This window comes from Neoarius graeffei, chromosome 1 (assembly GCF_027579695.1).
Source record: "Neoarius graeffei isolate fNeoGra1 chromosome 1, fNeoGra1.pri, whole genome shotgun sequence".
NCBI lineage: Eukaryota > Metazoa > Chordata > Actinopteri > Siluriformes > Ariidae > Neoarius > Neoarius graeffei.
The window spans coordinates 46,338,653-46,356,448 of record NC_083569.1 but is presented as its reverse complement, the minus strand read 5'-3'; the positions used below and the strand labels follow the sequence as shown (position 1 = coordinate 46,356,448).

Genomic DNA, 17,796 nt, shown 5'->3' with positions numbered 1-17,796 from the left:
TAAATAAACTGAAACCGAAGACGCGCTGAACACCCGAAAGGCTACCAAAACTTCATTATATATTCTTCACGCATATTTACAAGAGAAAAGCATACCAACGGACATCGAAAAACTGGAAAAGAGACATGTCGGGGATGTAAAACTTCCGCACTAGCGAGCGACTGTGACAATTTGTAAACAAACATGGCCACGAGGTTTGCTTCGTTAAAAGCGGAAGATTTTGAGAGAATTTTGGCTGCCAGGTTGCTCTGTTGTGTGTAGTTGTTGATGTTGATTTTAAAAGTAACTAAGTAAATTACACAGGGAAGAAAATAATATTCGGCTTGACTGCACTAGCATTGGCCTGCGCTAAAACTACACCAATTAGAAGGTAACTGGACTGCCGCGCTAACAGCACTGAGTCGTGGGTAAGCTAGCGGCAGCCTTTGCTAACGCTACTGCTATGCTGGCTGGAGGCTAACTGGACTGCCGTGCTAATAGCACCGAGTCGCGGGTAAGCTAGCAGTGGCCTTTGCTAATACTACTGCTACGCCAGCTGGAAGGTAACTAGACTGCCGTGCTAACAGCACCGAGTCACAGGTAAGCTAGCGTCGACCTTCAGGAATGCTGATATGAAGTGTGTATGTATTATAATAATAATAATCTGGGCTGGCTTTTTTCTTGGTTGATCAGATATATTCCATTCAGCTAGCATGATATTGAACTCGTCTTCAACTTGTTCAATATCATGCTAGCTGAATGGGATATATCCGATAGACCGCTCAAAGTCAGCCAATATTATTAAATATGCAAGACACTTTTTCGATGAAATAACAGCATGTGTTCTATTCTCTTCTAGCAGGTTTCATTCATTTGGTTTGATCGCATGCAATATTGTTAGCATATCACTTATTCTACATGTATTACGTCACTCTACCCAATGGAGAATGAACGTTGAATATTGTTTGATATTGCATGGTTGTCAAGACAACATGATGTCACATGTCGGAGACATAAAATTTCCATGCTAGCGATTGACTGCAACAATTTGTAAGCAAACATGGCCGCGAGGTTTGCTTTGTTAAATACGGAAAATTTTGAGAGAATTTTGAAAGAGAAAGACGCATTGAACACCTGAAAGGAATGTGTATGTATAATAATATTGGCTGGCTTTTTTTCGTGGTATATCAGATATATTCCATTCAGCTAGCATGATATTGAATGAGTCAAAGATGAGTTCAAGATCATGCTAGCTGAATGGAATATATCTGATATACCATGAAAAAAGCCAGCCGATATTATTTAAATAAACCCCTGACTCAGAACGTAGGGGTATCGAATCACCCTGAAGGGGTTTATTTCACGATAACGATGGGGTTCCTGTATATTATGCCATGCATTACTTACACGATCGTGCTGTTGAATTCACAACTCCAACAGGAGTTTGGCTGCAAGATTTATTCATGGGGATTTGTATGGCAGATACTCAATTTAATCTTGTTCTAATAATAAACAGATTTAAAATGCTCCAGTATTTCACAAAGAAAAGTGTATAATTTTTTATGTAGAAAACCTTACTTCAGTTTATTTTATACAGTGGTGCTTGAAAGTTTGTGAACCCTTTAGAATTTTCTAGATTTCTGCATAAATATGACCTAAAACAACATCAGCTTTTCACACAAGTCCTAAAAGTAGATAAAGAGAACCCAGTTAAACAAATGAGACAAAAATATTATACTTGGTCATTTATTTATTGAGGAAAATGATCCAATATTACACATCTGTGAGTGGCTAAAGTATGTGAACCTCTAGGATTAGCAGTTAATTTGAAGGTGAAATTAGAGTCAGGTGTTTTCAATCAATGGGATGACAATCAGGTGTGAGTGGGCAGACTGTTTTTATTTAAAGAACAGGAATCTATCAAAGTCTGATCTTCACAACACGTTTGTGGAAGTGTATCATGGCGCGAACAAAGGAGATTTCTGAGGACCTCAGAAAAAGCATTGTTGATGCTCATCAGGCTGGAAAAGGTTACAAAACCATCTCTAAAGAGTTTGGACTCCACCAATCCACAGTCAGACAGATTGTCTACAAATGGAGGAAATTTAAGACCATTGTTACCCTCCCCAGGAGTGGTCGACCAACAGAAATCACTCCAAGAGGAAGGCGTGTAATAGTCGGCGAGGTCACAAAGGACCCCAGGGTAACTTCTAAGCAACTGAAGGCCTCTCTCACATTGGCTAATGTTCATGAGTCCACCATCAGGAGAACACTGAACAACAATGGTGTTCATGGCAGGGTTGCAAGGAGAAAGCCACTGCTCTCCAAAAAGAACATTGCTGCTTGTCTGCAGTTTGCTAAAGATCATGTGGACAAGCCAGAAGGCTATTGGAAAAATATTTTTAGGACGGATGAGACCAAAATAGAACTTTTTGGTTTAAATGAGAAGCGTTATGTTTGGAGAAAGGAAAACACTGCATTCCAGCATAAGAACCTTATCCCATCTGTGAAACATGGTGGTGGTAGTATCATGGTTTGGGCCTGTTTTGCTGCATCTGAGCCAGGACGGCTTGCCATCATTGATGGAACAATGAATTCTGAATTATACCAGCGAATTCTAAAGGAAAATGTCAGGACATCTGTCCATGAACTGAATCTCAAGAGAAGGTGGGTCATGCAGCAAGACAACGACCCTAAGCACACAAGTCGTTCTACCAAAGAACGGTTAAAGAAGAATAAAGTTAATGTTTTGGAATGGCCAAGTCAAAGTCCTGACCTTAATCCAATCAAAATGTTGTGGAAGGACCTGAAGCGAGCAGTTCATGTGAGGAAACCCACCAACATCCCAGAGTTGAAGCTGTTCTGTACAGAGGAATGGGCTAAAATTCCTCCAAGTTGGTGTGCAGGACTGATCAACAGTTACCGGAAACGTTTAGTTGCAGTTATTGCTGCACAAGGGGGTCACACCAGATACTGAAAAATCAAAGGTTCACATACTTTTGCCACTCACAGATATGTAATATTGGATCATTTTCCTCAATAAATAAATGACGAAGTATAATATTTTTGTCTCACTTGTTTAACTGGGTTCTCTTTACCTACTTTTAGGACTTGTGTGAAAATCTGATGATGTTTTAGGTCATATTTATGCAGAAATCTAGAAAAATTCTAAAGGGTTCACAAACTTTCAAGCACCACTGTATTTATTGAAGGAGACTCCAGTGACAGTGCTTTATAACGGTCAGTAAGTATAAGGAAAGAACATCATGTGTTCTTGTTTCTCTGTATTTTTCTGTCTCATTAACTTTAGAAAGTGAGGGGATGACTCCTTACTATCTGTAACTGCTATAACGTAAGGAACTAAATTGTTTTTGGAACGATTCATAAAATTGTGTGTAACTAATGTACAACATGAAATGTCTTTCTTTAATAAATAAGTGTACTTGTAGAAAATTTGTTGTGGTATAAAACAAGTAAAAACACTTTGGATGTGCTGTTAAAGGAAAATAATAAACACAAAGTGGTAATGGCCCGCTGCTTCACTTTGGGCTGTATCAGACCACCCTGTCATTGATTGATTGATTATTTTCCTTTAACAGCATGCGCCATTGAGTTTCATTGCTTCCCGGATTTTATTTTATTTATTTATTATTATTATTATGTTTGTTTTCTCAGAGATGAGGCAAGGCAGCGAGTGTGTCTGGACATTATGCATAAGATCCTGCCCATTCTGAAACCTGAGGAGATGAAGGAAATTTTGGGGGCAGTCAATGCCTTTGTCTCTCACCCATCCCCTGCATGCAGGGAGAGGATGTACGACATTCTCATGTGGATTCAGGACAATTACAGGTGTCTTCTGCTGCCTCCGGCTCCTCTTCACTGGCTTCAACAATATTCCACCTGATGCGGTTTTCTACTTATTTTTGTTTTAATCTCTCTTGCTTTTTGCATCCTGTTCCTGTGATTGTGTGTTGACAGTGATGCTGAGAGCAGAGAAGATAGCACATGTGTGGAGGTGTTAAATGAGGCAAAGGAAACACTTCTCCAAGGGCTGACTGATGAAAACCAGGGCTTACAGTGAGTCCTGCACACAGTACCGCTACCTTATTTGCAGAGTGATGACCCTCAGATCAATACTCTCTATCGTACTGTTCTCAAATTAGCAGCTGAAAGCACTGTGCCTCGATTCTGCTGGTCCATTATGTACGGTCATGTGAAAAAGAAAGTACACCCTCTTTCAAGTCTAGGTTTTAAGTGTCAGGACATGATTTAAAAAAAAATCATCTGGTCCTTGCTGGGTCTTAAAATTAGGCAAATACACCTCAGATGACCAATAACACATGACATATCTTCCCAGGAATGGACGTCCCAGCAAATTTACTCCAAGGTCAGACTGTGCAATGCTCAGAGAAATTGCAAAAAACCCAAGAACTACATCTAGGACTCTACAGGCCACAGTTAACATATTAAATGTTAAAGTTCATGACAGTACAATTAGAAAAAGACTGCACAAGTATGGCTTGTTTGGAAGGGTTGACAGAAGAAAGCCTCTTCTATCTAAACAGAACATGGCAGCACAGCTTAGGTTTGCAAAGATGCATCGGAACAAGCCTTCTGGAACAATGTCCTTTGGACAGATGAGACCAAAGTGGAAATGTTTGGCCATAATGCAGAGCGCCATATTTGGTGAAAACCAAACACAGCATATCAGCACAAACACCTCATACCAACCATCAAGCACGGTGGTGGAGGGGTGATGATTTGGGCTTGTTTTGCAGCCACAGGGCCTGGGCCCCTTGCAGTCATTGAGTCAACCATGAACTCCCTCTGTGTACCAAAGTATTCTAGAGGCAAATGTGAGGTCATCTGTCCAACAGCTAAAGCAGTGGTCACCAACCTTTTTATGCCCGAGATCCCTAACCTCTGCCTAGATGGCAAGCAAGATCTACCCCTTGAAGCGTTGACAGAAAACTTCAATTCAACATGAACTGATTTTCTTTAACCATACATACACAATAAAGACAAATATGAACTTGCAGTGATGCTACTACCAATGACTGCTGTCATGCTATGAGGTTACAGTTCATCACGCAACTCAAGTCAATGCGATGGCTGTGACTGAACACGGTCAGTGAGTGCCTTATAGTTAGGTTCATATCACGTATCATATTACGGCAGGAACAAGCAGTAGTAACATCCATGACCTTACGCTTAAAGCTCGACAAAGGAAAAACTTGACAGCAAGCTAATTAGCATTTGTTAGCGGCTACAGTCGGTACTCGGCACGTTAAAAGTGGGTCAACGTTGTAACGACATAACGCTACTGTACAAGCAATGCTTATTTAACGGTAACAAACTTAAACCCTATATGTTGAAATTCCTCTCTTATTCGTTCTTTAATTTATCACACAGTCTTACCTCAGTCAACTTCTTCCCTCCTTCTGTGAAAATTCAACGTCTCAGACGCGGACACGAGTGGGCGGAGGATGCGTTTGATTAAGTCTCCTGATTGGCTGGTGGTAGATTGGTGGGCGGGGGATGCATTTGATTAAGTCTCCTGATTGGCTGGTGATAGATTGGTGTCATTATAGCGCGTCGGAGCGGTTCATGCCAGGCTCGAGTCCGATCCACCACTCCGCAGAAACACTTCAAGAGCTACAGTAACACTGACAGCCAGGTTATATCCTCACGGTTTTATAGGCAATATCATGCTTCCTTTTGTAAAGGGGCGGCAGAAATTAAACGGGGGTGGGAATCACAGAAAGGGGGGCGGCCCGCACCTCTAAAACCCCTTTTGGAGAGCCCTGAACTGTATTGTGAGGCTATCACCATGGTGACGACGCTCAGAGACGTAAGACGTAAGCAGCAGGAGTTAAAAAAAAAGAACCCTCCGACACAGAGGGGGAAAGCTGTAGTGGGCCTATCGGAAGACATGTAATATGAACGCCAATCAGATATACTGCAGTGTATTTCTGTATAATCTTCCAATTTCTTTCCTCATCCCCCAAGATCGACTGGGAAAGCCTCTGAGATCGACCAGTCGATCGCGATCGACGGGTTGGTGACCTCTGAGCTAAAGCTTGGCTGCAATTGGGTCATGCAACAGGACAGTGATCCCAAGCACACCAACAAATCTACAGCAGAATGGCTGAAAAAGAAAAGAATCAAGGTGTTAGAATGGCCAAGTCAAAGTCCAGACCTCAACCCAATTGAAATGATGTGGCAAGACCTTAAGAGATCTGTGCATAAACAAATGCCCTCAAACATGAATGAACTGAAACAATGTTGTAAAGAAGAGTGGGCCAAAATTCCTCCACAATAATGTGAGACTGATAAAATCATACGATTGCTTCAAGTTATTGCTGCAAAAGGTGGTTCTATAAGCTATTGAATCATGGGGTGCACTTACTTTTTCACACATGGATTCTGCGTTTTGACTTTTTGTTAAATAAATAATGACACAGTAGAATCTGTTGTGTGTTGATTTTACACCTGAGGTTAGAGTTGCATAATTTTTGGACCTGGTAAGGATCAGATGATTTTTTTTTTATGTCATGTCTTGATTGGTAAAACCATGTAACTGGAAGAGGGTGTACTTTCTTCTTCACATGACTTTGCGTGATTTTTTTTTTTTTTTAAGGCTGTATGTCCGAAACTTCTGGAGTCATGAGAAGCGTTTACCTTCTGCCACAGTGGAGAGGCTGCTGAAGGTGCTGAGCTGTCTTTACTCAGCCTGTATCGAGGAGCGCTTCCTTAGCCTGGCTACAGACTTGCTGCTGGAAATGACCAGTCAGAGTCCCGACTACACACGCAACATGTTTGAGTTCCCGCTTTCAGAGTGCAAATTTCTGGTACGCTTTTGCATGTATCTCATTTTGCACTTGAGCAGAAAAATCTTGTCAGTCTTTTTTTTTTTTTTAGATTGCTGTTTCTGCCACATGCGCGCTCTCTCTCTCTCGCTCTGTGTGTGTGTGTGTGTGTGTGTGTGTGTGTGTGTGTGTGTGTGTGTGTGTGTGTGTGTGTTTTCATGTTTGTGTTTTGTGTAATCTTCAGGATTACACAATTGACTCTAACTGGCGTCTGAGAAGCACAGTGCTCACCCCAATGTTCATGGAGACCCAGGTGACCCAGACAGCAGGCACGCAGCAGGCAGATAGCGCAGAGATGCAGCCAGCCAGTATGAAGGGCCAAATCCGAGCCACCCAGGCTTCTTTGGAGTTTTCCCAGACTCAGGCTCCTGGTGCAGGTGCTTTTCTCTTCAGTTTCATCTATCTCTAAAATTCAGGGATGTGTTTATCCCGCACTGACCGAAAGGCCCGAAGGGGGATTATGTCGTGGCAATTTTCATACGTCTGTCAGTCCGTCCATCCCGGGAAGGGTGCTCACCTTCTGAAATCAACTCCTCTCACAACTTTTGGAGGAATTTCACAAAACTTGGCAGGATTTTTTTGTTATATGGCAGTATTACGCATATTGTAATTTCGTTCAATTGTGTCACATTTTACCAGAGTTACAGCCCTTGGTTAACAAAATTATAATTTGACAATTTCATGAGAGCATGTTTTCCTTCTGCAATCAGCTCCTCTCACAATTTCTGGAGGAATTTTACCAAACTTGGCAGAAGGCTTTGTTATATGACAGTTATACGCAGATTGAAATTTGGGTTAATTTGGGCAAATTTTACCAGAGTTATGCCCTTGATTATGAATAAACTTGTACTTTGACAATTTCATCAAGGTGTGCTTGCTTTCTGAAATCAACTTCCCTCACAATTTTTATTATCCCCCGCTGGCCGAAAGGGGGATTATGTCATGGCGATTTCCGTCCGTCCAGCCATCCTGGGAAGGGTGCTCACCTTCTGAAATCAACTCCTCTAGCAGCTTTTGGAGGAATTTCACAAAACATGACAGAATTATTTGGTATATGTTGATAAGCATATTGCAATTTCGTTCAATTCCGTTGCATTTTACCAGAGTTATGGCCTAGTTGCCAGCGGGGGATATTTTGTTTTCAGAGCACAACTCCCTGTGTGAAGAAAAATATGGACAACCCTTTTACTAAAATGCGTTTTAGTCTGTCCAACAATTTAGCAAGCTTTAGGCATCATTAGGTATCCTGTTAAACTGGTTCCTTACCCAAAATTATCTTTTCAGGCACACAGCCAAGGCAAGTTTATAAAAAACATTTGTAAAACATTTCCAAGTATTCTTCATAACATGTATTGTTTTGTTAAAGTCTACAGTACCAGTTAAAAGTTTGTACACCCCTACTCATTCATAGGTTGTTCTGTATTTTGACTGTTTTCTGCATTGTAGAACAACACTGAAGACATGAAAAATATGAAATAACATATGGAACAAATATGGAGTTATGTGCAAAACAAAAAAAAAGTGTTGAAAACAAACAAATGTTTCATATTTTAGATTCTTCAAAGTAGCCAATGTTTACCTTGATGACGCTTTGTACACTATCGGCATTATCTTAACCAGCTTCATGAGGTAGTCACCTGCAATGCTTTTCAATTAAAAGTTAATTAGTGGGATTTCTTGCCTTCTTAATGAGTTTAAGCTCAAACAGTAAATAATAAAAATACAGTAAATAACCCTGTTCCACAACTGTTGCAATCCATATTATGTCAAGAAACCGCTCAACTAAGTAAAGAGAAATGACATCCATCATTACTTTAAGACATGAAGTGACTTTTAATTAATAAAAATAAAGAAAAAACACTGAATTAGAAGGTGTGTCCAAACTTTTGGCTAGTACTGTATGTATATGTCAAACTATAAAACTATATTTTTCAGATTTCAGCCACAGCAACATCCAGTGGGTTTTCCCAGACCTTCACACACGCGTCCTGATTTGTTCCACTGAATCTCACACTGTGTATGATCTATAGACTGTGATCCTACCTTAGTGATTTAATTAAATCAGTTGGTTGTATGTGCTTTTAGGTCGGCGTTCAGCATATAACTGGTTAACTGGAAGTAGTGTGGACACACTAGCAGATTACTCCCTATCGTCTGACACTGCGTCCTCTCTGCTGGTGTTTGAGAAGAGGAAAGCAGAAAGGTCTGCAGCCTGGCGAGCAGTGGGTGCCAACTTTGGCTCTAAACGCCTCACGAACCCTACCGATGAGACAGACAGTCGAAGTGCAGGTCAGTTGGCACTCAAAGATGTGCCAGAGTTCTTTGTCAGGCTATCAGTAATCAGGAGCTACTGACGTTTACATTGCAGTGAAAGAAACGGACATATTTATTTCTGTACAGCTGCACAGGAAAGACGTGCTGATATCCTAAGACTGAAGCGGCGGTTCCTGAAGGACAGAGAGAAAGAAAATATAAAGTTTGCCAAGAGGGAAATCCAGTCACAAAGAACCGAAAGGGTAAGAAATCCCACCCTGATAACTGAATGCATTATTTGAAATGAAGAGATAATGTGGGGAAGCCATAGCCTAACGGTTAGAGAAATAGCTTTGGAACCAAAAGGTTGCCAGTTTGATTCCCTGGACCAGCAGGAATGACTGAAGTACCCTTGAGCAAGGCACCTAACCCCCATCTGCTCCCCAGGCTGCTCTGGGTGTGTTGTACATCACTCTGGATAAGAGCGTCTGCTAAATGTAACTAATGTAACAATTTGTTTGTGTTTTTTGACTCCACACTGTTTTTGCTGCAGCTCACATTTCTGTGTTTGTCAGGAAAAAAGGGCCACCCAGAAAATACAACAAGAAGCTCAGGTGACCTTGTACCGTAGCTACAGGGTGGGAGACCTGCCGGACATTCAGATCCAATACAGCAGTCTTATCGCACCCTTGCAGGCTCTCGCACAGGTAAGAACTTTTCTTTAATCAAAATTAAAAAAGATTTTCATTAATTAAAACATTCTTTATGGGTGTTGTATTGATCACCTTCCTTTGATGAATTGCACCTCGGCAGAGAGACTCCACCCTCGCCAAGCAGCTGTTCAGCTCCCTGTTTTCTGGCGTGCTGGTGAAGATGGAGCAATCCAGGCCTTCGAAAGAGAGGGAGGGAATACTGAAAAATTTACTGCAGGACATGAACAACTTCCTGCACAAAAGCACAACATACTTCCCACCATTTATTGCTTGCGTACAAGTATGTGGACGGTGTGATTCAGAAACTATTTCTATCAGGATATATATTCTAGTCCTCACTCTGGGAAAATAATAAGTAATTTGTAAAGTCAGTATTATCAGTGAAATGCTAGATTTGATTTGTTTCATGTCAGTTTCAATGACTAAATAGATATTTAGTTAAAAGTAGCATTTGGCAGGGCGGCACGGTGGTGTAGTGGTTAGCGCTGTCGCCTCACAGCAAGAAGGTCCGGGTTCAAGCCCCGTGGCCGGCGAGGGCCTTTCTGTGCGGAGTTTGCATGTTCTCCCTGTGTCCGCGTGGGTTTCCTCCGGGTGCTCCGGTTTCCCCCACAGTCCAAAGACATGCAGGTTAGGTTAACTGGTGACTCTAAATTGACCGTAGGTGTGAATGTGAGGTGTGAATGGTTGTCTGTGTCTATGTGTCGGCCCTGTGATGACCTGGCGACTTGTCCAGGGTGTACCCCGCCTTTCGCCCGTAGTCAGCTGGGATAGGCTCCAGCTTGCCTGCGACCCTGTAGAACAGGATAAAGCAGCTAGAGATGATGAGATGAGATGTATACTCTATATACTTCTTCACAGCACACGAGATTCACCGAGTTTGGCATTCCTACGAATATTAAAGGAATAGTCCACTATTTTTCAATCAAATCTATATTTACTGTATCTAAAACATATGAGTAATTACAACAGACAAGAATTTTTAAATCTTTCCTCAGTCAAAGAAAATAAAGGACAACATTTACTTCTAATGAAAATCTACATAATTTTTAATACCTGTGTAATGAGAGCTGAAAGAATACCAAAGCTGTTGTGTTCTTGTGCATTTTTTTTCTAACTTTCTAATAATGAAGCAAAAAGTAAGCTTTAGAATTTGTGATATCTATATTTGATCAGCTCGAACCTGAGGTGCTGTGTTTATTACATTAATGCAGAACTCTGAAAGGAAGAATAGTACGGATCTATAGCTTAATGTAAAAATTTACAGGAGGCTATATACTGAATTGTTATATAAAAATAACATTTTCATTGCATAGTTGATCAAGATTAGTTAAAAACAAGAGTGCTCTGAGAGCATAATATCCCCCGCTGGCAACTAGGCCATAACTCTGGTAAAATGCAATTGAATTGAATGAAATTGCAATATGTGTATTACTGACATATAACAAAAAATCCTGCCAAGTTTTGTGAAATTCCTCCAAAAATTGTGAGAGAAGTTGATTTCAGAAGGTGAGTACCCTTCCCGGGAAGGATGGACAGATGGACATTAACATGACATAATCCCCCTTTGGGTCTTTCGACCAGCGGGGGATTAAGAAAGCAAAAACAAAAAAAACATGGAAGTCATTTTTTAATGTGTAAGAGATGGCTGTAGACTAACCCCATTACTTTGCTAGCTTTTCCTCAGTTGTAGTGTAGTTTGAATCATATATAATGCTAACATGACTCTTTCCTCCTTCCTTTCTCTTCCCTTCTTTCCCTCCCTCCCTTCCTTCCTTTCTCTTCTCTCCTTCCTTCCTTCCCTCCTCCCCAACTAATAAACCCGTTTGATTTTTGTGCAGGATATGTGCTACCAGCACTCAGCCCTACTGGATTTGCAGCCTGCCAGTGTCGGTGCCAGCTGTTTGGCCAGTCTGCAGCAGCCCATGGGCATCCTCCTCTTGGAGAAGAGTCTCTTACACTCTAGCAGTGTGCCAGATGAACCTCCCTCCAAACGGGCACGAGGCAGGAAGGAGATACCCCCTGATACAGAGCGCTGGATTCATTTAGCTAAGTGAGTTTAGCTGTCAACCACTGATTCCTTTTTTTTCTCTTTCTTTTTTCCCCTTTTTTCCACTGTTTTGTCTGTCCCTGTTTGTTTGTTTTTTTTCACAGCATATTTATTTATGAGGTCTGTTCTCAGAAGTGGAATGAATTCCTCTTGTGTGACACCTTTAGGTTGTATAGGTCTTTGGGGGATTATGATGTTGTGAGGGGCATCTTTGGTGGAAAGATTGGCACAAAGTCCATCACCTGCACTGCACTGCAGATAGAAGCAAAAGGTGACTACGCCGAGGCAGTAAAGCTTTACAATGAGGTAATACAAATGCCTTATTTGGTTATATCCTGTTGTGCAACATTCCTTAATTTTAGAAGACAATTACAACCGCATTTCCAAAAAAGTTGGGACACTGTGTAAACTATAAATAAAAACAGAATGTGATCATTTGCAAATCATGGAAGCCCTATATTTAATTGAAAATAGTACAAAGGCAACATATCAAATGTTGGAACTGGAAAATGTTATTGTTTTTTGAAAAAGATAAGCTCATTTTATTTAACATGCCCCTGTCTCAACTTTTTGAAACATGTTAGGGCCTCTGCATGCTCTTGCGACAAGGCTTTCGCAGATAGCTTTTCGCAGACAGTTGTAATTTATCGTTGAGTGGGGAGTAATAGGCGTGCGCGATGTTATTCACCGCCACAACGCAAGGTCTGAAGTTGCGAAGTCGCTAGGAGTAGTTGGTGGGTGTGGTTAGTGGAGTGTTTATCCTCCGGTTACTTATAATGACTAGAACTGGAGTCGTATAGATGTACGTACTTCCTCAATCAACCGCTCTTCGTGCTGCTCCATCTTCGCTCGTGTTTTTAAAAATGGCGGTCGTGAAAACAAAACAAACCGGGAAAGTAGGGAAGCGGAAGTGCGTGTACAGCGGATGTAGAGTGGACCAATCAGAGCCCTCTTGTCTGCGACGCTGTCTGCGAGGCTTCTGCGGTGGTCACAATTTTTGGGAGGTGCGCGCAGAGCGTCTGCGAAGGTGGGGGGGCTACACAGACGCTATCTGCGACGCCGTCTGCGAGGACTGGGTTGTCAGCATAAATTGGCCTTTACTGGCACTAAATTCAAAATGAGCAGAAATTTTTCAAAAACCAATAAAATTTCTCAGTTTCAACATGTGATATGTTGTCTTTATACTATTTTTCAGTGAAATATAGGGTTTCCATGATTTTGCAAATCATCGCATTCTGTTCTTATTTACAGTTTACACAGCGTCCCAGCTTTTTTGGAAACGAGGTTGTAGAAATGAGTAAATATCCTCAGGTGCACATCCCAAGACTTATTTACAATACTTTTATACTGATCATCTTTTCAACACGCTTAATAGGCGACTGCTCTAAAACTGTACACTGTATTTATTCATTATCCTACTACTCGTCATCAGCTAGAAGAGGTTCCCTTTTGAGTCTTGTTCCTTTCGTTGTTTCTTCCTCATATTACCTTGGGGAGATTTTCCTTGCCACTGTCCCCACTGGCTTGCTCATAAGGGCTCTAAATCAGTTTCTGGGTTTCTTTGAAGCTGCTTTATGGCAATATACAGGTATGTTGGTAAAAGTGCTATATAAATAAAACTGACTTGAACTTGTAGAGTTCTGCAGTGTCAAAGAGAAGCTGCTTCTATTATTTAAAAATGACAAACTTCAAAATTAGTGGTTTTGGTATTGAGAGAATAAATGTGATCATTTTAGTCACAGTCTTGCAACCCTTGTAGTAATTGCAGCACATGTATAACAGCCTTGGCCTTGGCTAAATTCTGGCAAACAGCAAAAAAGACTAAACAAAAATAGGGTTTTTGTACAGAACTGTGCAAAAAGTCTTAGGCACATAAAGAAATGCTGGAGACCAAAAATAGCTTAAAAAATAATGAAATTAAATGTTTCAACATTTTTAAAAAATGCAATAAATAGCAATAAGCCATAATAAATGAAACAAAGTCAATATTTGGTGTGAGACAACCCTTTGCTTAAAAAACCCCCCAATAATATTAATTAATTTAAAAAAAAAATAGTAGTCTCAAGTACAATGAGTGCAGTTTTATAAGGAAATGAGCTGTAGGGTTTACTGAGCATCTTACAGAACCAGCCACAGTTCTTCTGGACACTTTGTCACACTTGCGTCTTAATTTTGCACCAAAACCCAGCAGCCTTCATTATGTTTTCTTTTTTAATCTGAAAAGTGCTCTCTTATGTAATATACTGCTCAGATACAAGCACTTTTTTTCCTGTAACATTTAATTTTGTGCTGGAAAACGAACGTTTGGACTCTAAAATGTTTTTGTACTGACTCGATAATGGAGAAATTATAAAATAGAAATTCATAAAGTTTGTATGAAAAAAATAGGGGGCCTAAGACTTTTGCACAGTACTGTACTTGTACCTTGACGCATCTACTTTAAAGGAATAAAAATATTTTTCACCAAAACTGTACCAAATTTACTTTTATGTTTTGATCAAATTGCAATTTACACTTTTTTTCTCCCTTTTTACATCAGAGAGTAACCTGAATAATAATAATAATAATAATAATAATAATAATTATTATTATTATTATTATTATTAATCATAAAAATATTTTTAAAAATGCTCTACTTTCGCTTGTGGTTTAGTTATATGCAAAGTAGGAACACATTTCAGTTCAGTAATGTCTAGTTTTCAGCACACCATCTCTCTCTCTCTCTCTCTCTCTCTCACTCACTCACTCACTCACTCACACACACACACACACACACACACACACACACACACACACACACACCTCAATAGATTGATCAAAGCACATTTTCAGCACTGAGGTTTATATATACACCAGTTTTCATATACTGGTTTCAGATTTCTTCTCTGTGATAACTTGTATGTCAAATGTGTGCCTTTCAATAATCATGGGCCTGTGTTTTCATTGTCTCAGGCACTAAACACAGAGGAATGGATGGATGGAGAGCCCACAGACACAGAGAAGGATTTCTGGGAGATAGCAGCTCTAGAGGCCTATAATCACCTGACTGAGTGGAAGTCTCTACAGTACTGTGCTACAGTTAATATAGACAACAGCTCCCCTGTGAACCTGGACAGGATGTGGGAAGACCCATTTTATCAGGTGGAAATTAGTCAGACTGTTATCTATGTGCTGGGTATAAAGCAGATTTGGGAGAAATCTTCTCTTTTGTTTTGTTGTTTTTCATTATATTGGGATATTGCAGAGTGTTTTAATTCCGCTGTGCCTTGCTAAACATTTCACTAAGCATTCTGGTGTGGAAGAATACAGACCCGTACCCTCAGGTGTCAGTAGATCATAAATTGTGTGTGTGTGTGTGTGTGTGTGTGTGTGTGTGTGTGTGTGTGTGTGTGTGCACTTTTCAATGCAAAATGTAGTATTTATTGAAATGAGCATTTGCTAGAGGTGTAAAGCTCTATATTGAATGCTTTGGCTCAGGAGTGTGTCACATGGGGGTTTGTTTAATCATGAACCTGTCGTCATCATCACATCGAGCTTGCTCGGATTCTTTTGACAATATCACACCAAGCATTTCTGTCCATCATCACAGTAGGTAATTCATCCAGGTTGAGTCCAGAATCACAGATGAGTTGGTCTATATAAATCTTTGAAGGCCTTCCAGCACTTCTATGACCATGAGATGGATTCCAGAGAATTAGGCCACTGATCAGCTCATCTTTACTTTGGAAACTATGCCCAGCAAATCTGAGTCATCTTTCTTGTATAACTTCTAAGATTGGGGCAAGATTGCCATAAAGTTGGGTTTTTGTAGGATGTTCCTGCCATGAGATATTGAGAATAGCTCTGAGCATCCGAGTATAATTGCCATTTAGTGTGTTCTCCAATTTTTTTTTGTGAGGGTCCAGATTGAGGAACCATAGAGCAAGACATTCAACTACAGCACTGAAAAAGGTTTTTATTAACTTCGTTGGGAAGATTTGATTTCCAAATAATTGAGAGCTGTTTAAGAGCTGACCATGCTTTGGCAATTCGGATGTCAGTGTCTTTTTCTGAGGATTTGATGTTGCTACCAAGGTATGAAAGTTTCCACTGAGTTAATTGGAATACCTGATAATCAGTGTTGGGCACGTTACTTTCAAAAAATAATTAGTTATAGTTACTAGTTACTTTTCCCAAAAAGTAACTGAGTTAGTAACTGAGTTACTTTGTCATAAAATTAACTAATTACCAGGGAAAGAAATTATTCCATTGCATTTTGTGTGTCCCCCCCCCCCCCCCCCCCCCAAAAAAAAATACTCTGATTGGCTTACTATGTCGTTGTCTCGCATCTCCCCTGCCCCACACTAAAGCAGAGTAAAGAAAGGCTGAACAAGCGGCGTGCCAGATGAAAACAGCTTTAATAAAGTAACGCGTAGCATTTTATTGTAAGTAACGGGAATGGCGTTATAACAATGTAAAAAGTAATTAGTTAGATTACTCGTTACTAAAAAAAATAACGCCATTAGTAACGCCGTTTATCTCTAATGCCGTTATTCCCATCACTGCTGATAATGACTTGGTGATTCCGTGACAGTTGATGTTTATATATTCAGTCGTCTTTGCATTTACATACAGTCCTACACTAGATGCTGCTTGCTCGAGAGAGAGTAGAAGTTTGGTTGCTCCTTCAATTGTGTTTGACATTAGGACGAGCTCATCTGCATAGTCTGCATCAGTGATGTTTAAGATAGGATGTCTTTGAGTCTTTCTTTTTCTGAGGGTAAATCCAACCTCATTTAAGTCGTCCAGTGAGGTTCGTAGGACATAGTCCAGGCATATAATAAATAGATATGGGGCAAGCAGGGAGGGGCTTACGAACTCTGCCCTCCTTTTCACTCCAAGGAGCTAGATGGCGGCTGCAGCTGGAAGCGAGAAAGACAAGCAAACAACACTACGCTACAACACGACAGACTACATGCCCTGTGTCTCTAGGACACCACACCACAACTATGAACCTGTACTATTCATAATTTGAATGAATCATAAACTCCATTACAACTTTTAGATGGAGAGAGGGAGGGACGGACGGAGAGAGGGATGGACAGAGAGAGAGATGGACGGACGGACAGACAGAGAGAGAGAGAGACGGAAGGACAGAGAGAGGGACGGACGGACAGAGAGAGAGACGGACGGGGGGACGGAGTGAGAGAGAGGGACGGACAGAGAGAGAGGGACGCACGGAGAAAGAGAGGGATGGACGGACGGAGAGAGATGGACTGAGAGAGGGACAGAGAGGGACGGACGGAGAGAGACAGGGACAGAGGGGGAGAGAGGGACGAATGGAGAGAGAGGGATGGACGGAGAGAGAGAGGGGGAGAGAGAGAGAGGGACTGGGAAAGAGAGGGGGACGGGCGGATAGACAGAGAGAGAGAGAGGGGGACAGACTGAGAGAGAGAGGGGGACGGACCGAGAGAGAGAGGGGGACGGACCGAGAGAGAGAGGGACGGACGGACAGAGAGAGATTGAGAGGAACGGACGGACAGATTGAGAGGGACGGATGGACAGACAGACAGAGAGAGAGAGAGACGGATGGACAGAGAGGGAGAGAGGGACGGACAGAGGGAGAGAGGGACGGACGGACAGAGAGAGCGCGACGGACAGAGAGAGAGGGGGGGACGGATGGACGAAGAGAGAGAGGGATGGACGGACGAAGAGAGGGACGGAGGGAGAGAGGGACGGACGGACAGAGAGGGAGGGAGGGACGGACAGAGAGAGAGAGGGAGGGACGGGCAGAGAGAGAGAGGGAGGGACGGGCAGAGGGAGAGAGGGACGGGCAGACGGAGAGAGACTGACGGACAGACAGAGCGAGAGAGAGACTGCTGGAAAGAGACTCTGTGTGTGTGTGTGTGTGTGTGTGTGTGAGAGAGAGAGAGAGTCAGAGAGAGACCAGACAGAG

General features: G+C 41.5%; 1 protein-coding gene across 2 annotated transcripts in view; it reads left to right on the top strand.

The window, feature by feature from the left end:
• LOC132893510 (DNA-dependent protein kinase catalytic subunit-like) overlaps positions 1-17,796 on the top strand; it is a 141,865-nt gene that overhangs the window by 88,094 nt on the left and 35,975 nt on the right. For both annotated transcript variants that reach the window (XM_060932709.1, XM_060932707.1), the window contains exons 55-65: positions 3,655-3,828; positions 3,958-4,056; positions 6,620-6,830; positions 7,033-7,225; positions 8,934-9,137; positions 9,249-9,364; positions 9,677-9,808; positions 9,915-10,094; positions 11,653-11,864; positions 12,029-12,167; positions 14,814-15,002. In XM_060932709.1, coding sequence (XP_060788692.1) covers positions 3,655-3,828; positions 3,958-4,056; positions 6,620-6,830; positions 7,033-7,225; positions 8,934-9,137; positions 9,249-9,364; positions 9,677-9,808; positions 9,915-10,094; positions 11,653-11,864; positions 12,029-12,167; positions 14,814-15,002 — 1,849 coding nt within the window. The remainder of the gene's footprint in view (positions 1-3,654; positions 3,829-3,957; positions 4,057-6,619; positions 6,831-7,032; positions 7,226-8,933; positions 9,138-9,248; positions 9,365-9,676; positions 9,809-9,914; positions 10,095-11,652; positions 11,865-12,028; positions 12,168-14,813; positions 15,003-17,796) is intronic.